Genomic DNA, 25,309 nt, shown 5'->3' on the forward strand with positions numbered 1-25,309 from the left:
TTGTCAGAATTGAGCTATCATATCTCAAGAATTTCCTAACCTCAAAAAACAGGCCAAAAATAGCAAAAATTCACGAAAAAGTGCTAGGAAAAATACAAAAAAATATTTTCTATATACAAATGTTCATTTATATGGTTAAGACCCCGCCAAACGTGAATCCGCGGTCAGAGTTGATGGTTCTTTTTCTAACCTAAAAAGACGGGTCAATTAAGGTGCCGAATATTCAAAAAATAACACATTCGCGCCAAATTTGGTATACGGAGGTTTTCAGGGTCGCTGATCACGTATCCGAGATCAGATTTACAAAATACGTTTCTAAAAGTTTAATCAATTACCTATGTACTTTAAGAAGGTTAAAACATGATTGGGTACTCAGGTTATAAAGTAAACAAAAATAGTACAAAATGAATTTCACAATTCTGAATTCGTAATCAGCGACCCCGAAAACCCCCGTATACCAAGTTTGACGCGAATGTGTTATTTTTTGAAAATTTGGTCGGCCATCTTGGATCCGCCATCTTGAATTTTGCAAAATTCACCTCGGATCAGCGACCCCGAAAACTCCCGCATACCAAATTTAGCGTGAATGGGTTATTTTTTGAAAATTTGGTCGGCCATCTTGGATCCGCCATCTTGAATTTTCAAATTCCGCATTGCTGCACCGCACTGCTGGGCAATTTGTCAACAACTGAAATTTATGGCCTAGTCACCCAGTGCAGCTGTGTTTGTGCGCGACCAGACCTATATACGGGTGTGACTAAATAAATGTGGGAACAAGTTTTTCAAATATTTCAATGCCGGGTTGTTGCCTAGCGACCGAATCTGGTACATGCTGCCTAGCTCTTTGGTCTTCAATTGAGATCGGAAAGATTATACCTAAGGTGTTTAATTGTTGAGGCGATTTTACCATGCCTATACCCTGTGAACAGTATCGCGTAAATCGAATTGTAGAATACCCGTTCATAGGATGTTGGTACACTTTTCAGTTTGCAGTTTTATTCAAATTGATTTTTTCTTTAATTGCGAAAATGTGAAGAGTTAAGATAATTCTGGAATGAGTGTAGTTTAATGGCGTTGATTCAAAATTCTACAGGGAGATCCAAAATTACTTTTTATTGTAAGAAATTGATCCTCCCAACCAATGACAACAACGAATCAGTGTCACCACCGTGAACTATGGTAGTGTAGCAATAAAAAATGCTAAGTGAGCGATACATAAAATATTTCTAGAGTAAAGGCTCATTCGCTTAACATTCACTTTTTGAGAATTTTCTTCCCATTTCTAAGAAATAATTAAAAAACAATTGACTGTTGCGTTTCGAAGATATGAACCAAACTTATATATTTTTTAATGAAACATTATTGTTTTTAAGTTTCCTTTCGTTTTGTGATTACAATAATATATACATGTCACATATTTACTTTGATAGTTTGCACAATATTTTGGTTTATTTACTGACAGCACAGTCAAGGTTGCCTTGGAATCACCGCGTGTGTGTACTTTCCGGTGTTAAATTTGCAAAACAAATCTTTAAATTCTCTATTAAAAAAAAATATCTTTAAAAATTTCCGCTAAACTATTAAGTTATTACAGTGGCAATATCTCATGAACGGTAATTCTATTCATTCCAGAGCAGAGTATAAGTTCAGTGGATGTTAACATCAAAGTATTGAATTAAAATTACAAGTTATATGATTGATATTATGGCAACTCATACAGAATTAAAGAAATGTACTTCAGATAGGGTTAATTTTCTTTTAATTATGGCTACTGTAATTGATGTAATTGTATCGCAAATATAAATTCTGTTCTAGTAGTAATAGGCTATTGATTATAGGATTTTTAAAGGAAATATGACGTTCAAGATATTTTATTATATGAATCGTTCAAAAACTTTTGAAAACGCATCATTTTGAAGGGAATCTCATCTAGTTTTTTTATATAGCAACTTTCTTTGCCTACTTCCACTAAAAAAAAAATTAGCGTCAAAAAAGTAAAAAATATCAAAAAATCTTATTTTTTGCTATTTTAAAATAGTTTATTAACGATTTTTTGCATAAAATTTTTCTTTCAAATCTTTTAAATAAGCGATTTCGATGGGAAATTCAATTCTCTACAAAATTTTTCCTATGAACTATACCGAAATTTTGCTTCGTTTTCGTGCTATATTTAAAAAACTGCAAAAGTGCATTTTCACCCCTATCCTCAATTTCAACCCTCTAATTTAATAGCACCCCATGGTTTTTTCATTTTTAATGACCCTTTGAACAAGTCATGTAATGAAAATTCTTGAACGTCTTATTTCTTTATTTTTTTTTTTTGTAAAAAAATGAGTAAGAAAACGTATAAGGGTATACGCGACGAAAATCGAAAAATTGGCTAATTGTAAGTTTGAGCGGCCATATATGAGTCAATTTTCATCAAAAAACACTTTACATCCTCTTATTTTGAAGTAAATTTTATATACTTTTTTGTTCTATGAGGCTATGCCTATACTTATTTGTACTCAAAAAAAACTAGAGGCAAAAAAGGAAAAAAAAATAAAAAAGTCGAATTTTTTGCTTTTTTTCAAATTGTTTATTAACGATTTTTTGCATAAAATTTCCCTTTTAAATTTTTTAAATAAGCCATTTCGATGGAAAATTCAATTCTGTAAATAATTTTTCCTATGAACTATAGCGAAATTTTGCTTCGTTTTCGAGCTGCAATTAGAAAACTGAAAGGGGTGCATTTTCACACCTATCTCCAATTTCCACCCTCTAATTTGACCCTTTGAACGATTCATGCATGAACGCCGTAGTTCCTTTCAACCCTGTTTTTTGGATATAATCAATAACCTTTAATATCTTATGAACAGTATACGTCATATTACATCTTTTAATTTTCGTTCATAGGATATTTAAAGAATTATATCGTATTTTTAAGTTCATTTTTAGGGGAAACTACCGTTCATGAGATATTATCACCACTGCTAATGTTAATTGTTTTTCTGTTGAAAAATTACAAACATATTTAATACATAAATATATGATAGCAGCCCATACAGAATTAAAAAAAATCTACTTAAAAAAATTTGATTACAGTAATTAGTGTAAGTTTGCACAAAATTCGACACATTGGAGTTTCTCATATTACCCGAAAATATAGAAAAAAATTGATTTAGACAGTACCAGCTTGATTTCCGAGAAAATTTAAATATTCAAACTACAAAAATTGCATAAATGTTGCAAGATGTACCCTTTAATTGATATGCAGCAAAAGTGACAATTTCAATCATTCGTATCGTAATAAAAAAAAATTGTTTGAACTTTTGCGAGTTTCTTTGAGATATTTTGAGGTTAAAAAACCGAAAATATCCTTAGTGTATTCGTTATTTCTAAAATTTGTCGGAAATCCTGAAATACGGAATTTTTTACCTTATTTCGAATATAAAATTTTGAAATTTGTCTCGCAGATTCTCAAACTAGAAACTTTAAGCTTCACTTTGCTTTTTTTCTCTACGACAATTTTTCGCGAAATTACAGGCTTTTGAAAATCACCTAAAAATTTACGATTTTTTTTATCCTTGTGACTAGTTTATGTGGAACACCTTGTACCTTGCCCAATTATTCGTGTTTGTAATATAAATTTAAATTCCGTCTAGTACCTACTAACTAATATCTTACGAACACTTAACACGTTGCTAATTTTTTTATTTTCTATTCATACAGGAACGAAATACTTGGAACCAATAACTAATTTAAAATAATTCATACTCCGAATATTTACCCTCGCATAACGAATGGGACATTAAATTGCAACAATTTCCTCCTTTTTATCAAAGCAATAAAAACTCGACGACGCATTCTGTACATCGGTTGCTAAACCATTTATTAAAAATGCAAATAATTCCCATCAGTGCAATCAGGTGATGGCTCGCATATTTGTCCGTGTATAATTATGGGATGAAAATGAATCATTCGCGCACGAAATAGACAATTAAAATTAATAAATGCAGATTAAATAAATGTTTATGTTTTGTACACGCGCTTGCGAAACTTCGAAACGGACAGAAACGTTATATTCAGGAACCTGTGGATCAATACGTTTTTTAAGGTGGCACCGCATATCCTCACGCCACAAGAAATGTTATAATACAATAGTTATTGCATTTAAGACAGTGATAAAAACGTATTTTGTTACAAATATTGCAAAATTTGTATTAATTTTTATGTCTTTTTACGTTAGCCTTCGTGCAATATACTCGTCTGTATTTGGCCGCCCTGTATATCTCCGAAATATTTACAGGTTTCTCCTTTTTTTATTTTGTAATATACAGGGTCTCCCAATTAAAAATGTTTTTTCCATAACTCCGATAATACATATCAGTAATACAAAAGTGTGTCAATTTTTAAAATATTTTCAAATGAACACACTGCATATTGTTGCATTTTTGAATTTTCCTTAGAGCCCACTTTCATAAACAGATATTGGCGTCTTAAATGTACAGTTTCGGTGTTATTTAATGTTTCTCTTTGCCATTTGCAAATATCAAGTATCTGTAAAAGTAAATGTGACAGAAAGGCGTGGTTTTCACTCGTGCAAGTACGAAAAAACTCGTTTTAAGTTTGTCAATACATTTCAAACGGTATAAGTATTTAAAAACATAAATTTTGAAAAAAAAACGTCCCGATAACTCAATTTTTGAAAAAGTTATGGTTATTTTTTTTAAAAAAAGCAATTTTTTTCAAAAATTAATAACTTTTTTGAGTTGGGTGAAAAAAATTGAAAAAAATCTCTTGAGAGGTAGAAAACAATAAAAAAGTTTCAGCCAAATCGAAAGGGTCAGGGTTAAAAGTGGTCGATTTGGCATCGAATGCCCCAGAGATATAAAATCTATTTTCTTCCTGCTTTATGTTTCTTTAAAAAATAATTCTCATATAAATGTGGCCCTCATTCTGATTTGACAAAGTCTCACTTTTTCTTGTAAGGATTTATAACAAGTAAAATTTATTTTTCGCCTTCCACAATTCCGAAGATATTGAGCCATCCTAACATAAAACCGCGAAAAACGCGGTTGCCCGCTATATTTGAGGTTATGTTACACCACGAAGCAATTCGAAATCCATTTTGATTATTTCGAACATCTCTTTTTCTTTCCCAAAAATCGTAGATTGGTCCATTTTTTCAAATTTCATCCGCCATATTGGATCCGTTATATTGAACTTTCTAATTCTGAAAATAAGTTCGTAATCAGCGACCCCCAAAACCAGAGAAGCCAGTGGGAATTTAGGTGCTGTCATTTGTTCATTCTCTCTTATCTTGAGCATACAGCTAATTGTAACATAACCTCAAATATAGCGAAAACTGTTTTTCACACTTTTAGGTTAGGTTAGAAAGTCGGATACGAATTTGGTGTGTCAAAAACCTCAAGGAAAATATAGTTTGGGCTGGTTTCAAACTGTTTTAATGTCATTACTGACAGCAATGGTGTTTTTGCATACTCTTGCAACTATTTTTTTAATTTTGCCAGAGTACTGACAAAAATTGTTTATCCTAAGTATAGGATAAATAAATAAAGAAAAAAAAATCAGTTTTGTATCTATCTACATATCAGTTATATTTTTTTCCTTAAAAAAAAAATAATCAGAAAAACGCAGATTGAAAAGTTAGAAATTCTAAGGCCTGTAATTAATACTTTTCCATTTCTCTCAAACATAAGTTTTTTCATGATTGGAGAAATGGTGAAAATCGCATCTTATCACACTTAACTTCAGAGAAAATAATTTATAAATGGCATTTTTTTTTAAAGAAAATGTCATTTTTTTTAAAATATTAAATAACATCGAAACAGTATGATTTGGACTCATATCTGTTTATCAAATTAGGCCTTAAAGTCAACAAGAAATTCAAAAAAGCAACAACTGAAGTGGCGATACATTAAACTTTTTGAAAAAAAAATAAACAAAGTTAGGTTATGTCGAGTTATGTGAAGAAATTGATTTGTGTATTTTTTATTTAAGATATTTTTTGTATTATTAATATTACTAGGGCTGGACTAGAACTCGTCTTATCTGGGACACCTTGCATTTACTAGCTTGAAAACAGCTAAATACAATTTTTTTTAAGTAACGGAAAGTGCCTTTTTATCAGAATTAATCTCTAATAAAAGTTCTGCACGTTCGAAACTTCATAAAAGAATTGCGATTTTCGCTTAGCGATAAAGGTTTATTTCATAAACAAGTGTATTAAACGTGTTGGAGAATTCCTTTTCGTAATTTCGCTTAAATAGCTTGACCTTCCTGTATCTCTGCGTATGGAAAATTATGAACCTACGGCGGTCCGTACACTATAGTTCTTTCTCGTTCGAACGCCTCGATTGTGACAAAAACTTAAGTAGCAGCATGAAAAATATTCTTAACGTTTAACCAGTATTGAATGTTAGTGTATGGGCAGCCAAGCTTCTTTTATCATCAGCGACCGACGACTGTTTCGGAATAATTGAGGCGAATTCATCTAGCAGGCTCGTGGCACGCTTTTCCAGAATGTCCCGCAATTGTTTCTCCCAGTAATTGATATCAATTCCGATATTTTCGTTTTAATTCGTATGGCGAGTCATTAAGAATGATTAGAACTACGGCCTTGGTCGGCGGATCTCAATATTACATAATGCAGTGTTGGTACTAACCGATCAAAAACGTGTACAAAAAAAAAGTAAATTTCTGCAGGTGATAGAAGAAATGAATGATCAAAATCGATCATTTTTTAAAAAGTATTTGTATGCAATGCTTGAATTATTGCTATTGCACATAAAAATACATATTTTCGATTCCAATTAATAGTTTTGTGTGAGATAAAAAGTTAAATTTGGAATATGCACGATTTTTGGTAGAAAACTTGTTGGGAACCGCTGACATTACAGTGACATAATTCAGTAACATAATTCGTTAAGACCAGCTACCATGTTTTAAATTAGAATCCGTCACAGGGCATTAGAGTTCGATTTAACCACAAATATAAAACTAAAAACATTTACCAATAAGATTTATATTATTACGATTTATAAATACAGCTTGGTAAAAAAGTTCTGCATAAAATTCATATTTTCGTTAAACAATTTTTTTTCGAAAAACGGTGAGACCCGTCGATTTTTATTTGATCCAGGACACCTTGTTATGTGGAAAATTTTTTTTTTCAATAATCCACTTACGGCAGCGATGACATAATTTTTTTTTAAATGACAACGCATATTTTTTTCGTTCGAAATTGATGACAGTGATAATTATCGAAACAACGGTGTGAAAATTTCGATGTCTTACATAACAATTTTTTTTAGAAAAATGCACCTTAAGTTCTTGAATGCAATAATTTGCTGTTTACGGATCAAATGCCTTAGAAAAAAATTTATTCGGCAGAAAGCATTTCAGATAACTTAAGTTGCAACTGGTGTTATGTAATATTTGCGGAATTATTCATCAGATATTGTCAGGATCCTGATTAAACTGCAAAATTTAGAACCAAGTTCAACCGCACAAAATCCAAATAGTATGTAGCAAATTAAGGTCGACTTTTTGTCTTCGAGTTTGCCGATAAATTCCCCAAAAAAAAAAGATCCAAAGAAATGTTTACTTGAAAGGAGTAGATTACCTGAAATATTGAAGACTAAAAATCAGTACCGATTTAACATTCTTTGGTGAAATCGTTTAATTCGAAATGGCAAAACTTAGTGAACGCGAAAGAATTGATATTTTGAGGATGATTGGTTTCGGCGATAAGTTACGAACCCATCAAGAAGCTTGCCAATTATTTAATGCATCGTACCCTGACAGACCACCAATTACGCAATCTACGGTTAGTAGGGTACTGGCAAGGTTTGAGAAACTGGTAGTGTGAAAGATGCTCCTCGTGCGGGTCGTCCTAGAGTAGATGATGAAACTAGATTGAATATCCTGGTGGATTGCATTGAACAATGATATTTTACATGTAACTGTGGTGAACTTTCTCAAAAAAGATAAATTTCACCCCTATAAAGGTCACTTGATACATGCATTGACTGAGGACGACCCAGACCGCCGTCTCCACTTTTGTGAAGATTTAATGCATCGATATAACGGAGACCCCGACTTCCTCAAGAACATAATTTTTTTCTGACGAGGCTACGTTTTATCTTAATGGATCGGTGCATCGACATAACTGCCGGTATTGGTCTCAGGAAAACCCGCACTGGGTGCAAGAAGTAGATCATCAGCACCCCCGAAAGGTGAACGTTTGGGCGGGAATAATAGGGCGTCGTATTTTAGGCCCGTATTTTTTCGAGGAAAATTTAACTGCTGCTCGCTATTTGGATTTCCTGCGGTTCGATTTGGTCCCAAGCTTAGCAGAGTTATTCCCGAACAACGAGGATCCTGATATTCCTGAGGAAAGAATTTGGTTTCAGCAGGATGGTGCACCGCCCCATTATGGAGTGCAAGTACGGGAGTACTTGAATAACACGTTTACTGGCCGGTGGATCGGGCGACGCGGAACAATCGAGTGGCCTCCGCGTTCGCCTGATTTAACACCTCTAGACTTTTTTTTGTGGGGCTATTTGAAATCGCGCGTGTACACAAACAGACCAGGTGATTTGGAAGAACTTAAAAACCGTATTCGTTTTGAAATAGATCAAATCGACTCGGGAATGCTTGTACGAAGTGTACACGGCGTTTACACGCTCTTAGGACAATGCCAAATGGTACAGGGTGGGCAATTCGAACAATTTCGCTAGACTTACACAAACATTAGTGTAATTTTACTCGTTTGAAATGTAATTTTGTCAACTTTGTCCTTTTCGGAGCCATTATAAGAACTTAAGGTGCATTTTTCTAAAAAAAATTGTTATGTAAGACATCGAAATTTTCACACCGTTGTTTAGATAATCACTGTCATCAATTTCGAACGAAAAAAATATGCGCTTATTTAAAAAAAAAAAATATGTCATCGCTGCCGTAAGTGGATTATCGAAACAAAAAATTCCATATAACAAGGTGCCCTGGATCAAATAAAAATCGACGGTTCTCATCGTTTTTCGAAAAAAAATTGTTTAACGAAAATATGAATTTTATGCAGAACTTTTTTACCACGCTGTATGAACAACTCTACTTTAATTGATAATGTCTCATTCCATTCTATATAAAAACAATGTAGGCATGGATAAACAAAGGAATTTTTAAGGTTAAGGTCAACTGCAAATTCAAATTCAGTGAAGTGAAGTTGCAGTAGTTCATTTGCATCTCTATAAGTGAGTCGTTACAGGGATGGTTCCAAAATTGCATAATTTACGACTCTGTAAAATAAATGTTACTTGCGGATTCATCGTAGCTTATAGAACTATAAATTTACAGAGAAACACAGAGCCGACTAAATATCTCCTTAAATATTTGTAGTAATATATAATTTAATTGAAATATATAACACAAGCTCGTTTAAGGTTCACTCGGTATGTGTAATGGATTGTTTGCGAATTCACAGCAAACAGTTGCTGATTTGAATTTCTCGTGCAAATGATAGGCGTTATATAATGTTTGGAGCACAAAATGTTTTGTCCTTGACACGTTGCAGGATCATTTTCCTTAAGTTTATTTAAAAAGTGGAATATGTGAGGAAGCTAGAAAAAACAACTATTTCTGGCGGGTCTAAAATGGGTAAATGATACCGCACGATACGTCTAAACGCAAAAGCGACTTCTCGGAATTTCTGGAAGGAATTAATACTCAGTTTATTTATTCAGTTTGTACAAATTTAACATATAACACACATATGGAACAAGATTACATAACATTCGCAAGGATAATAGGGTGGCCCACTGAAAGCTAAAATAATATTTTTTTAACGTTTTTATTAAAGATTCAGTTTGATTTAAGTCATTTTATGGGTCGATTCAGCGTTTCTCTGTAGATTAATAATTCTGAAACTACGTAACATATTTACAGAATCGCGCAATTCTAGAACCATGTCTATGTAGCAAGATCTATCTGGGAGGCTGTTTCAGGAATACGAACGATATTTTTCTCTAAAAACAGTATTTTTCCATAAAAGCTTAAACGTTAGACAATGCTTCTTATAGCACCTATTTTTCATAAACTCTAAACTAAAACTATGAATACCAAGCTTCCAAACAAACACTGATGCCCAGATTTCCTCTTCTTCTACGACAAACTATGTAAAATAGCACAGAATGTAAACGTTGAAACTTAAAAAACAATTACATAAAAAGCTGGCTAAACAACCTCTGGGTGAAGGCCAAAAAAAGAAGAAGAAGAATAAACTTTGAAACAGGTTACCACACTAACGATCGGAAATGCAAATGACCTACTGCAACTTCACTGAATTTATTTTGTCTTTTCTTAACCTCACAAAGAAAATAGCTCTTTGTATTCTTTTGTTTATTAATACTGAAAACAGACGACCAAATTAACTTTAGCTTTCACGTCACAAATATTTCAATATTTGCATTATTATATTGACAATTTCCTTTGGATTTCGGTACCAAAAACGTCTGAATGTCACGCCTAGTTGGATGGTTCCAATTTGAATAATAATGTAACAAATTGACCGTGACCCAACTTGCAAACATTGATTTTAAACGCTGATAATAGAACAGTTGTCGGTCGTAAATAGTTAAATAGCCCACCACCGTTAAAGCTAGACGTAGCTTAGACGTACTAAGGCGCCCCATACACGTCAGGATCTATCCTAATATCAATATTCGTCAAATATACGAGTCATTGTTTACGTTAACTAAAATCTATGTATGTAAAAGTGGCTTAAACTTTCGTTCAACAAATCAATCTCAACACTTAAACCAGTGATGTCAGTTTATTTAACCCCTTATAGTTTAATATTAAATCTTGTTTTTTTTTTTTTTCATAAAGAGAAAATTGTGACAATATAAAATACACCTAAAAGGCGATATTTTCGCGTCATTTGCCTTTACATTTATGAGTTCTCGATGAAAGTCATCTAGAGTGCTGCAAGCGATAGATAATATTGTTTTTAGTAATAATGTGGCAATTTCGGACACAGACACACAAAATTAAAATTAAAAAAAATTTTCCATTTCTCAAATATTTCTGAATATGTATTTCATAGATTGACTAAACTTGGGCTACTGATCTAGACAATTAAAATATTTGCTAAATTTATTTACAAATATGTCTGTAATTGGCAGAAATACTGAGAGGTAGTATCATTGAAGATTCACCAGAACTCAATATGTTTAGGAAATTTGTTGGGGGCATTTGAATCTTAATATAATTGCTTTTCAGAAAAAAAAGCTTCCGTTACCTACATTCATAAACAAGTAATTTTAGTGTTAATTTGGGTAATTATTTCTAAAAATATTCGATTCACTAAAAATAAAAAATAAAAATGTGTAGGAATTGTTTCTCAAAATTCTATTTTAGATACTGTCTATTTACTAGTTAGTGTATCATGAAAAGTCCAATAAAATCTTTTTAAATAATTTGTGGCCTCACCATTCTTCAAAAAAAAAAATTTTCTACAGTAATGATTTTTTTTTGGCTCTTAATGTTTATATTTTATTTAAAATTGCATTTGGAACAATAAATTCCTGTAAATGCTTTTTGGCAAACAAATAGTTTTGGATTTATTTTCGACTTATTCAACTGTGCTGAAAACTAATTTTAAATTTAGAAAGTAACTTAAAAGTTACTCGTTTTTCAAACAAAATGGAAGATTTTGCTTTGAGATATAATTACGAATCAAGTGAACTGATCAATAAACACAGTGGCAAAATGTCATTTTTTTTTCTAAAAGTTTGATATTTATATATAATTTTTTTTCTTATATTATACAGGGTGAGCCACCAGTAACACCTCGGTCGCTAGAACCATACGGCGAATGTTATAGAAACATGTTTAGGTGGGTACGTGTATGTTGATTACGGCTACATTTTGAACATATTTTGAAATATATAGGGTGTCCAAAAAAAGCGTACCATAACAAAGTTATGTATTTTTAAATGAAACACCCTGTATTTTACTGCATTTTTGAAAGCGCCATAAAAACATAGATGAACTTTGTTAAAGGTTCTGTATATCTATGCGTGGATACATCTTACAAAAAAATTCGATAAAAAACGAAATGGCACAAATATCTCTAATACCGTTAGAGATAGGTATAGGGAACCTATACACTGTTTGAAAGAGTTTTAAATTTCCTAACTTCCGAAGTAAAAATATACGGGGTGTCCCATTTAAAATAACCAAGTTATTGCTGTTTACATTTGAGAGAAGCAATCAGCAGTTTTTTTGAACTCCCTGTACAATACTAAAATACACTGTCCAAAGTTGCTTCCTTAAAATTATTTTTTTATTGCTAATATTAAATTTCTACGCTAAGCCTCAATTTTCACTAAAATTGAAATGTCTCACAAACAATAAGTCCTAGGTATCTAGAACCTTTAATAAAGTTCACCTATTTTTTAGGGTGCTTTCAAAAATGCAGTAAAATACAGGGTGTTCCATTTAAAAATACATAACTTTGATATGGTACGCTTTACCTTGACACCCAGTATATTTCAAAGTATTTCAAAATGTAGCCGTAATCAGTCTACATATACCCACCTAAACAGGTTTCTGTAAAATTTGCCATTTGGTCCTTAGCCACCGAGGCGCTACTGGTGGCCCACCCTGTATAATATTTGTTAATTCCACAGGTTCTGTTTATTCATTAATTATATTCAAAATATCGGATATTCTCCTCTGAAGCATTTATCATGTTTTGCAAATAAAGAGACGGTTTAAGGTCGGTAGAAATTCAGCCAATTTGCAAATTGGTGGCTAATGAAAAGTGATCAAACAATGTAAAATAATCGCTGTGGATATGTGGATATCAGAAACTATGTGGAGTAAGTAACCGTCCGCAATTTGAAAAAAAAAATGCAAATCCGTTGGTCTTTTGAAAATAGCTTGTAGTGATTTTGAAAAATACCATTTTATCAACAAAATTAGTTTTTGATGTGTCACTTGGAGTATTATTCTGGGTAAATTTATATAAATGTCTCTTTTCCTTCTAGTATTCAGGAAAACCAAAGGGCGATCGCAGAGGAGCAGAAGCAGGATGAAAAGTTCAGCGAAATCATCGTTAGTTGCAAATCTCTTAGTCGCTACGATGGAAGAACCTTCAAAACCCTTGTACCTCAGGTTAGTACGGGTCCTGGTACTTCTGTAACCTTCAAATCAAATGGTAGTGTTGAAATGTACCAATAAAACGCCACGCATTATTTCCAGATCTTAGCGGCAGTGATCGTGGCGAGCTACCACATAGTAGTAGGTATATCCCTTGCTTATTCGGCCATCCTGATACCGAGCGTGGACCCTAACAACACCGAGTTCCGGGCAGAGGATGGTATCGTCGCTTCCAAGACGGAATGTTCCTGGATCGGTTGGTTTTAACGATATACCAGTTTGAATTAACCCCTGACCGATTTGTTTGTCTTGCAGCTAGCGTTATAGTAATCGTGGTGCCCATAGGAGCTATAACGGGTGGTTTCTTCATGGACAGCATCGGCAGATTGAACACGATCAAGATGGCTGCCATTCCCAGCCTCTTGGGGTGGTCCTTGATAGCCTTGGCCCAAAACGTGCCCATGGTCATCGCTGGAAGGCTGCTTGCCGGTTTTGCATCAGGTAAGCGTCGATTACCGATACAAAATGGAATCCCGTAATGTTTTATTCTTGTTTCAGCGTGGGGTACCAGTCCAGCAATCGTCTACATGACGGAAATAGGCAGGGCGGATCTTAGGGGTTCGCTGATATCCTGCGCCCCAACTTTTGCCTCTCTAGGTGAGCGTCTATGCATATCTTAAAAGTATCGGGTATGCTAAACCGTGGAAAATCGTTTCAGGTATGGTTATTTGCTTCCTGAAGGGGTGGTTCATGCACTGGAAGACGGTGGCGTGGCTGAGCAACATCTACGCCGTAGTGCCCTGTATTTTGATATGTTTCATCCCGGAGAGCCCCGCTTGGTTGGTGTCCAAAGGCAGGATCGAACAGGCAGCTAAGTCGTTGCAGTGGATCAATAAATACCAACCGCAACCAGAAAATAGGGTAAGTCACATTTATCCCGGCATTTATTATAAGCTTCTTCGTTTTCAATAAAGCTTTAGTCCGAATTTATTTTTTTATTTACAGCTTGCGTATATCGAAAATCAAACTTCGGGTACCTCGACTTTCTGTGCTCCTAATATTGTCTAGAAGATTTCTATAAACAAACCTGATACGTAGTTCCCAAAATATATAAAATTTTAATAGAATCTTAACAAAATTTCTGTTAAAAATTGTTTTTTGGTATCAAAATATACCTCTCTTTTTTTATTAGGCATGGCAAATACCTCCTCGAGCTTCTGAGATCCTAATACATGATCCTCAAAATATATAAAACTGTTACAAAATATTCACAATTTCATTAAAAAGATAAATTTTGACATTAGAACATTCCTGTTTTTAGAAGTGTGACAAATGCCTCCTCAACCTTTTGCGTTCCTGATACGTAGTCCCCAAGATATATAAAAATTTTATAGAATCTTGACAAAAATTTCCGTTAATATTTTCAATACCTCCTCGACTTTCTGTGATCCTGATACATGTTGCTCAAAATCTACTAAATTTTCATAAAAATTTCCGTTAATTTTTTCAATCTGGTGCGGCAAATACCTCCTCGACTTTTTGTGATCCTGATACATGCTGCTCAAAATGTACAAAAGTTTCATAAAATCACGACAAAATTTCCGTAAATTTTTTCAATAGAGCGCGGCAAGGCAAATACCTCCTCGACTTTCTGTGATCCTGATACATATTGCTCAAATTGTACTAAATTTTCATAAAATCACGACAAAATTTCCGTAAATTTTTTTCAACTGAGCGCGGCAAATACCTCCTCGACTTTCTGTGATCCTGATACATGTTGCTCAAATTGTACTAAATTGTCATAAAAATTTCCGTTAATTTTTTCAATTGGGCGTGGCAAATACCTCCTTGACTTTCTGTGATCCTGATACATGCTGCTCAAAATGTACAAAATTTTCATAAAATCACGACAAAATTTGCGTAAATTTTTGTCAACAGAGCGCGGCAAATACCTCCTCGACTTTCTGTGATCCTGATAACAAAGCTGTGAAATTCACATGAAAATCATAAATATTTTACCCAATAAACTTGAACAAAATTAATTTTTGGTATCAGGAGCACATGAAGCGCACAAGATATTGAACATGTATCAGATATAGTTCCAACTGTATAGATATGGCTCCAAATCTACCTTTCTCTGTTCTATCAATTGCGGCAAAATACCTTTTTGACTTTCTGTCAAAAAGTTAAATATTTGTATCAGGAGACCAGGAAGTGTAAGAGACATTGGAAACAAAGATGAATATAGTTCCTATTATGTTCCAATTATGTCCAATTATGTCCTTTCAATAGATGTCCAATTATGTCCTTTCAATAGATGTGGAACAAATAAAAATCTTTTCGACCTTCTGCGATCCTAATACATACTTGACTTTTAACTAAATATTGGCTTTAGAATACACTATACCTACTTTTACCATCAAGCGGCAGAAAAACAAAATATTGGTATCAGGAGACCAGGAAGTGTAAGAAAGATGGAAAACAAAGATGAATATAGTTCCAATTATGTCCTTTTTTAGTAGATATATGAACAAATAAAAATCTCTTCTACCTTCTGTGATCCTGATACATATTTGAATTGTTTCCTCAGTTTTCTGGAATCTCAATACCGAATCCATCGCTGAAACTTCATAATTTTGTTTTTAGAACGAATCTCTGGCCGAATTACAGTTGAACTTCCTACAAAAAGAACACCAACAGAAACTAGAGCAGCAGAGCCTGAAGGGCTCCGGCGCCCTGGTGAAACTGAAGGAGTTCTTCAAGCCCACCGGGTACAAACCCATCATAATCCTCTTCGGACTGTTCTTCTTCCAACAGTTCTCCGGCATCTACATCACCCTCTTCTACTCGGTCACGTTCTTTCAGGTAAATTAAAACAACAATAACCTTCGTTTAACGCTTTTATTTTACAATTATTTATTTATTTATTGTACATTATTGATAAGGATGTGGGCAGCACGATAAACCCGTATCTGGCGTCCGTCCTCATCGGAACCGTCCGCATGCTGATGTCCTGCGTCAACACCTACATGCTGAGGACTTTCCAGAGAAGGCCGCTCATAATGGTCAGCGGCCTGGGCATGGCTATCTGCATGGGATTCTCGGGACTGTTCACGTACTGGATAAAACAAAGTAAGACGTTAGTTTATCTTATTGTGGGTATACAGGAGGGGCCACATGAAAATACATATTTTTTCAAATACTCCTTGTGAAACGGAGAAAACGTAACCGTTGAAGGAACGATTAAAAGTTCAAAACGGTTTAAAGTACTTTTTTTTTTAGGACACCCTGTATGTAGGGAGTAACTTTAAGTGGGGGTCAGTTCCTTAGGTGTTGCCCAAAATAAAATTTATTCGAAGCTCGTCAATTCGTTTTTTAAACTACATTTGAACGTTTGTCTACGCCGTCACTGGGCAGCACCCGAACTCGATTTTAAGTGTGCGCCAATCAGTGTTGCTTGTTGTTCGCTTTTTAAATCAACCGTATGAAACTAACGGAGCGGTAGAGAGCAAAATTATTTTGTCAATGGAACGAAGAGCCAAATCTTAAAAAAGTTTCCAGTGTTTTGAAAAAATTTACTGTTTTGCGCGATTTATTAAATAGCTTAAAATATTTATTTTTGCTGTTTCATAAAATGTACGTAATGAAAGATAAATAAAAATAATTACCGACCTGATTTACGTGTTATTATTTTTTTAAAGCACTATGTTTAGTTTGTGAATTAGCGACCTTTGACATTGACTTAGTTTGGGTGAACTTCATATCAATCCACCTGATGAGATGACAACAGGACGCTAGGCACTTAAAAAAACAAATGAACAGCGTTGGGCGAAGCGACAATGTCCGAATATATCACAGCTTCATTTGGTTACATCTGTTTTAGTTTGTCGGTATTTGTAGTACAGTATTAGCTTTTCGGCAAGGTGTGTTTGTGTGTCTTCATTGTTAAATTTCTATGTGATATGAAGAAATGTGTATACGAATCAAGAACGATGAAATTTGACAACATTGAGGCATATGAAAATGACAAATACAAGGTGATTCATTAACAATGGGAAAATCGAAAGCTGAAGATACTATACATGAAATGGTGATCATTGACGCAAACATGCCTTGTCCGAAAGTTGATAGTTTCGGAAATACAGAGTGTTGAAAGTTAAAATTTTAAATCGTTTTTTTACGATTATTCTGAAAACATGTAGGTTAGGAACTTGAAGATTTGTGAAACTATATTTTTTTGGACGACGAATAAGATGCGTGTTGTAATTTCAGCATTGCTCGTAGAGGGCGCCACTTACGACCAATTTTACCGAAAATTTAGTTAATAACTTTTTACTCTGTATGTCTAACATGAAACTTGATTCAAAACCTGAAAGAGCAATCATTTTCTCATTAATTATGTATTCTTGTTTCATTTCGGTATCTCGATCCGTTTTCGAGAAAAATTGATTTAACGAACACTATGTTTTGATAATACGAGAAATTAAAAGCGAAACAAACCAAGTGTTTCTTCGTGTTATTACAACAATTAACAATAAAACAAATGAGATTCGTAATAATGATTTAAAGTCAGTGTTCGAAGAATCCACTGTTGACATTTACACACTTTACACAACGAATTCTGAGAGGTGTTCGAGTTCGAAACAACATATTGGGATTGCATTTGACGTCGTTGGCAGCGATTTGTATTCTTTGCCACAACTCTTCACACGAACCAATAGATTCTTCCAAATAGAAAAATGAGGAGGATTGAAGTCCGGGTCTGGGTGGCCAAATAAAAATGCTTCCACAGCTTGAAGAAGTTCCACTTTATTTAAGAAGAGACATGTGGTTCATGCACGACGGAGCTCCACCGCATTTTTCTTGGCCACTGCATGCATATTTAAATGCAGTTTTTCCAAATCGCTGGATTGGCCATCTAAGCATTTTTGCTTGGCCATCCAGAAGTCCGGACTTCAATCCTCTTGATTTTTCTATTTGGTCTCGAATGAAAGATATAGTTTACAAAGAATCTATTGGCTCGTGTGAAGAGTTGTGGCAAAGAATACAAATCGCTGCCAACGAAGTCAGACGCAATCCCAATATGTTGTTTCAAACTCGAAGATCTCTCAGAAAACGTGTAAAGTGTATCAGTGTCAACGGTGGATTCTTCGAACAATTACTTTAAATCATAATTACGTATTTTATTTGTTTTATTGTTAATTGTTGTAATAACACGAAGAAACACTTGGTTTGTTTCGCTTTTAATTTCTCATATTATCAAAACATAGTGTTCGTTAAATCGATTTTTCTCGAAAACGGATCGAGATACCGAAATAAAACAAGAATACATAATTAATGGAAAAATGATTGCTCTTTCAGGTTTTGAATCAAGTTTCATGTTAGACATACAGGGTAAAAAGTTATTAACTAAATTTTCGGTAAAATTGGTCGTTAGTAGCGCCCTCTATGACCAACGCTGAAATTGCAACACGCGTCTTATTCGTCGTTTAAAAAAATATAGTTTCACAAATTTTCAAGTTCCTAACCTACATATTTTCAGAATAATTGCAAAAAAAATGATTTAAAATTTTAACTTTCAACACCCAGTATTTCCGAAACTATCTACTTTCGTATAAGGCATGTTTGGGACAATGGTCACCATTTCTTATATAGTATCTTTGACTTTCGATGTTCCCATTGTTGTTAATAAATCACCCTGTATATAATATAAAAAGAACATTTTTTCTGATGGAATAAATATGACCCCCAATGCACCACATATTTTTTCATCTTTAGATGGAATATTTTCTTAGGATTTCGTAGCAATTTGAAATTGATAAAACTAGTTCTAATATTAAGCAAATAATTAAAAATATACAGGGCATTCTATTAAATAAAAGCGAGCGCAAGTATTAATAGCGGCTTGAACTTTTATGGCTTTTTTTTATTTGTGAGACCAACGTGGTGAGAAGCAGCAGATTTTTATGTGGCCCCCCTGTACAACTAATAACTATTTTTTAACTAAATAGGAAATTTTTCTTTATAAAAGGTACGATAGAGAGATTAACAACTCAACAAGGCATTTGATAGTTTTGATTGTCAATTTTTCAAAAATTTCTGTAAACTGAAGCCATTAAAATGACACGCTTGCTATAAATAGACAGTTACAGGGTGTTTCCTAAATATATCCACAAACTTGGAGTGCACAACGTCAAAACGATTTCCTATAAAGATATAGTCTAAAACAGCTGGTTTTTAGAAACACACTGTAAATGTTTAATAAAACTAATACAGAAAAAAATATCAATGCCAAAAACAAAAAATGTTAATCATTTTTTATAAATAGGTACGAGATTTTTGAATAATTGGAATATTTGAAGGTCAATAGAATGAAGCGATTTTAGATCACACTGTATTCGCCTTCAAATTGAGTTAAGGGAACAAATTGTTGATTTAGTACATTTGAACTGCAGCTTAAGTGAACCAGCAAATTCAGATGAGCAGAAATCATAAGATATGCCACGCACGCAGACTATGCTTGTTTGTTTGTTTAGAAATCGTTTGTTGAAATTTAGAATAAATGAAAATAGTACGCTTTAAAAGTAAAAAATTCTTATTACGGCCCTGATGAGCGTTTTTCCATCCAAGGTCATCGAAAACGGCCAAAGATCAATACCGACAACAGACCAAATTGCTGGTTTACATTTGTCGTACTTTAAATATTATAAAACAATGCTGACCGTGAACAATTTTTAATTTTTTAGGAGTTTATGTTGGAGGTATGGTATGATACTATTTTTTTCCTCATTTAAATGTCGACTAATTGCTAATGCTGACGTATACACGTTAATAACGGACTGGGCTAACAAAATCTGCATCGTAACGCATTCTATTTCCTTCAAAAAACGCATTTACTCTTGGAAGTTTTCCGCAGTACAAAGAAAACAAAAAAAAATTGAAATACGACTTTAAAGCTTATACCTCTGGTTGTCCCCTTCTAGAGACGTCGACGCAGAACTGGGTGCCGGTCTTGTTTATCCTCCTCTACGTCGTCACGTCCATGATCGGCCTCCTCAACATTCCCTGGACGATGACGGCCGAGCTGTTCCCTATCGAGATCCGCGGCGTGGCTCAGAGCCTCTCTTACAGCATCGCCAACCTGCTCATGTTTATCGCCGTGCAGAGCTACTACCCTCTAGACTATATCCTCGGCGGTACGGCTGGGGTCCAGTGGTTCTTCGCCGTCGTGTCGATACTAGCGTCTATTTACGTCTTCATCGTCCTACCTGAAACGCACAACAAAAAATTATCGGAGATCACCGAGTACTTCGTCGATAACACCATCTTCCTCATGTCGGATAAGAAGAAGAAGAAGATCAACCCGCCGCAGAAGAAGGGCGTCACTAGGGCGGCGAAGAAGGATATCGTCAAGTCCAACGGGCAGAGCGAGAAGCTGATGAACAGCGTGTAGTAGCGTTTGATTTTACGGATAGGTTAGGCTAGTTGATTACAATACTTAAAAACGAATATTCGAATCAGTATTTTCGTACACTTAAATTTACTGACAATGTATTTGAAGTGACTGTGATGTTTTCCTTGATCGGGCGATCGTTTAGGCTGCGAGTTGTAATTTATGAAGAGTACATTTGAACTACTGACATGAAAGTAGGCATTAGGATCTGTTCTAACCTGCATACGGTTTCGGATAACCCTCACTTAAGTAATTATATAAGCGTACGTTATACCTAGTAACTTAATCGATTTTTTTTTTTAAAGTAAATCATTAAAAAACTAATCTAGTTAGTTTTTAACCGATACATTTTCTTTTATATATATTTTTTGTATCACAAATTCAAAGCAATTATGACAAAATTTGTTTTGTTCTTAGTACAATTTTATTTTACTAAAAATCAGAATATCTCGTAGAATATGAAATATACTTTATTTTAAAGTAACCAAGTTGAATAAATTTTGTGACAATTTAAAGATCTAAATGGTCTTTTACGATAAATATGTCAGAGTTTTATAATGAGCACTATGAATTCGAAGAGTACATTTGAACTACCGACATGGAAGTAGGCATTAGACACTTAACACAACTTAATTGACATTTTTTTGATAAATCATTTTATTTGATATTTGAATACATTTTTTTTATCCTTTTCTAGACTTGAGCCTTTGTAGGCCTGCAAAGTTGTGAAGTATTTGAAGTATTTACAAGACGTTTTGTTAAAAGAATTTTGAGTAAACAGATTGAGCGTAATTGAAATTACATTATAAATAAATTTCGTAAAGCTTTGGAAATTTAAACGGTCGTTTACGATAAATATGTCATAGTTTCATAACGATGACCACTACGAATTTTAAAAGTACGTTTGAACTACTGACATGTAAGTAGGCGATAGTCTGTTGTAACACACACAAGGTCTCATATGAACTTTTACAAATCTGATTAGATTTTAACCAACAAAATTTCTTTTTTTATCCTTTTACAATTTCAAGTTATTAAAAATTAGAATGATCGAGTTATCCTTAGAAAGTGTGACACATTTATTTTAGATTAAAGTAAAAACGGCATTATAAATAAATTTTGTGATAAATACGTCACCGTTTCTTAATGAATGGTACTTAGTTACTGAAAAACTTGTCAAGTGTGATATGGCGCTTCATGGAAAACTCTTCCGTTTTGCATTTGTACAGACGAACATGACCAAACATTTCCCGCAGGGGGAAAACTTTGTATCAAAATATTTTTTTTACGTAGGTCTCGACATTTAGTTTGTTAGTACTGTTTTAATCGATTTTATTAGTTAGTTGAAATTTTTCCTACTCGTATTTATTATATTTTGTGATAAAGATCAAAATAAATTCTGCAAATAACGCTTCTTTTATTTCTTCTCGAGTAAGGTGTTTTTTTTCCGATAATAAAGCGATAGTTTCAAGAGAGCTCTGAGCAGGGATGAGACGCCAGCGGAAGAATAAGATGCAGCAGTTCCATCGAGACCGTCAAGCAAAAATTTCTGCCGACATACACGAAACTAATTCAGCGGTAAACAAATCATCACCCAGTAGCTGAGCATTCCCCTGAACCTACTTTTCTAATTCTCTACCTGCATGCGTACTAACTTTTCAGACAATCCCGCTAATATTAGTGGTAGTCATAATATTAAGGGTATTATCGAGTAGGTCTTCCCTGTGACAGACGTATTTTACAATAAAAACGCTTTGATATTCATTAAATACAAGGCGTTTCCTGACATCGAAATATAGCGATCGAGTTTAAAAAATTTGCCGATACTTTACGACACGATTTTTCCTAGGACGAGAACTTAAAGAATTGTATTTACGCTCACTGGTAGAGAGCGCTAGTTACACTTTACTGATAGACTAGATGTGATTCTAATCCTCGATTCAGTTTTACTGTACTATCAACTCGTTTAATAAGGGTGCAATTATTCTTAGTGTGCACCGATTGAAAAACTGCAAATAAGTCAAAAATGCTGTTAGTTTTCAACAAATTCATAAATTAAATTATCTATTTAAAATTACACTACTAGCATACTAGATTCTATGTAAATTTCCTTGATTGGACGATCGTTTAGGCAATGAGTTTTAATTTATGAATTTGAAGAGTACATTTGAACTACTACTGAGAGTAGGCATTAGGATCGGTTCTAACCTACGTAAGGTTTCGAATAATCTTCACTTAAATAATTATACGTTATTTATACTTAATTGACCTTTCTTAAATAAATTATTTTAAAAAACTCCTCTACAATAAATCAAATTATTTACTTAAAATTACACAACTAGCATACCAAATTATGTGTAGATCGGAAAAAGCAAGAGGTTTTTTTATCAACTTCAGTGCCATCTAGCGAATAAACGCGGCAACTTAGTATACAGGCTATGTTAAAACACCATATTTTAGGGTGTAGATTTATAAAGTACCACACACCAGGTGGGGTAGCATCCCTATTACCGACATTGAAATATAACATTGAATCTTATCGAGTATGTAGTTACAAACATGAAAAACACTATGTAGATGCATTTTTTGCATAAGAAATAATGTTAAACAGTTTATTACAAAACAATCCAGAATAGTATAGATTTAAATTTTGATAGTCTTTTGACATAAGCAGTAGGTAACTAATTTATAAAAAGTGTGGCATGCACTGGTATATTTAGAAACATCTAACACAAAGTTGCATCTAAACCTGCCCTGTCGCTTTCATCCCGTGAACTGTTGGAGTTTTTGATTTTCAACTCGTGCACCAATTCCATTTAAAATAAAGTGAACCTCCATTATTTTTACAACAATTTATGCATATTTCAACGACAAAACCACCAATTAAGTGTAATTAGCACCCTCTATCGTCAAACGCAAAGCATTTGAAAAAGTCTCGCCCTAAAAACAACTTTACTGAAATTTTTAGCCGAATAACTGAAACACAAACAAAATTATTTTTTTTAACTTAGACATCCTGCTAATTGAAATTATCAACTTTCCGTTGATTTAATCGCCCCATTTTGACCTCAGGAATCCCCCGTCAAGTTGCGTCTCATTCGACGCATCGCGAATTGATCTGTCGAAGCGGAGACCTACCGCCATGACCGAACAACTTACTAACTTACATATCTTGTCCCCGCAGATACATTGACCCAAAACTGGATGCCGGTGGTTCTGCTACTCCTCTACGTCGTCACGTCCATGATCGGCCTGCTCAACATTCCCTGGACGATGACCGCCGAGCTCTTCCCCATCGAGATCCGGGGCATGGGCCACAGCATCTCCCTGAGCATAGCTAACCTACTAATGTTCGTCGCCGTGCAGTTATACTACCCTTTAAGTAGTATCTTAGGCGGCATTGTTATGGTCCAGTGGTTCTTTGGCGTGATGTCTATAACGGCGTCTCTTTACGTCTTCGTTATTTTACCTGAAACGCACAACAAGAAGCTGTCGGAAATCACTGAGTACTTCAATGAGAAGACTATCTATCTCTCTTTGGGGAAGAAGAAGAGTACTACCCCGCAGAGGAGGAGGAGGGTGGAGAAGAGGGATATCGTCAGGTTGGACGATCAGAGCCAGAAGCTGATGAATAGCGTGTAGGAGCGATACGTTGGTTGATTAGTAAAGTAAGGATTAATAAATACTTTAACGGATATTTTTGTACACTTCTGAACAGAATGCATTTAGAGCGATTGAAATTTTGCTTAACCGGGACTTTTTTATTGATTGAATGTTAAAAAATTTGAACTAGCAATTGGGGAATAAAAAAAATATGTGCGGCGAATAGTACTATTTTTATTGTCAATTTCAAGAATGCCAAACTCACAAAAAGACAAACTAATTTATACTAGTTACTTTTATACATATTAAATTATATCGGTAGAACTAGTTTATTATTTTTAGCGATAAAAAACAAATTCTTGCAAAAAAAATAATTTAATTTAATTTCAACTTAAATTTTAAATTTAACGTTTTTATTAACTTTGTGATAGTAATCCAGAACAAATAAATATTTAGATAAGCGTAATTGTTTTATTTTTGACCCCTGGACTGGCCAAAAGTGGTCTGGTCGCTGTTTAATTATATTTTTGGGACACCCTGTATATTTAAATATTGTGATTTTTCTGAATCAGTGCCGTTTTGCCTTTTTTTTTTGATAAAAAAGTTTTAATAATTATTAATTATTGTCTGCGTTGGACACCTTCCTCAGTTGCCAAGATTCTTGTCTGCTTTTTGTAATTTGTGACTATATGCGATACAGAGCACCAGAGCCCCGATTTTATAATATTTATTTTTCTGTAGTTCTGTTGGTGCGCTTTCTTTCATCCACTAGTTCAAGTTTAATCCCTATTATTAGTGTCACTTTCGCACCAACACCTCTCTTGATCTACAAGTGGTGCAGCTGAATTCTATATAAACCTGAAGTGAAGGAATTCTAGAAATAATTTGTATAAACAAATAAAAGATGTAACCAAGTTACATCTAGTGACCACTGCTTCTAACTGCCCGAGACTTACAGAGGGCAAAAAATGGCAGAAAGCGACCTGTATTCCGAGTACTATGAAAGCGTGACCAGTGTTATCCCTGTGAGCACGAAAACAAAGTTTTATAGTGGTTTGGTCTTCAAGTGAGGAGAAACACTCTAAA

The 25,309-nt window shown here is 34.0% G+C and overlaps 1 protein-coding gene across 3 annotated transcripts in view; it reads left to right on the plus strand.

The window, feature by feature from the left end:
* The window catches only part of LOC108914444 (facilitated trehalose transporter Tret1-like), a 48,930-nt gene extending 24,476 nt beyond the window's left edge, over positions 1-24,454 (plus strand). For 2 of the 3 annotated variants that reach the window (XM_018720266.2, XM_018720267.2), the window contains exons 4-11: positions 13,056-13,182; positions 13,270-13,423; positions 13,483-13,668; positions 13,726-13,824; positions 13,886-14,088; positions 15,814-16,032; positions 16,113-16,299; positions 20,151-22,029. In XM_018720266.2, the coding sequence (XP_018575782.1) occupies positions 13,056-13,182; positions 13,270-13,423; positions 13,483-13,668; positions 13,726-13,824; positions 13,886-14,088; positions 15,814-16,032; positions 16,113-16,299; positions 20,151-20,620 (1,645 nt within the window). In that variant the 3' untranslated portion in view covers positions 20,621-22,029. Of the gene's footprint in view, positions 1-13,055; positions 13,183-13,269; positions 13,424-13,482; positions 13,669-13,725; positions 13,825-13,885; positions 14,089-15,813; positions 16,033-16,112; positions 16,300-20,150; positions 22,030-23,804 lie in introns of those variants that run through there. The other variant, XM_018720268.2, reaches the window with a different exon arrangement.
* Positions 24,455-25,309: the final 855 nt, after the last annotated feature.

The sequence above is a fragment of the Anoplophora glabripennis genome, unplaced genomic scaffold (genome assembly GCF_000390285.2).
Source record: "Anoplophora glabripennis isolate ALB-LARVAE unplaced genomic scaffold, Agla_2.0 scaffold772, whole genome shotgun sequence".
In the NCBI taxonomy this organism is placed as follows: Eukaryota; Metazoa; Arthropoda; class Insecta; order Coleoptera; family Cerambycidae; genus Anoplophora; species Anoplophora glabripennis.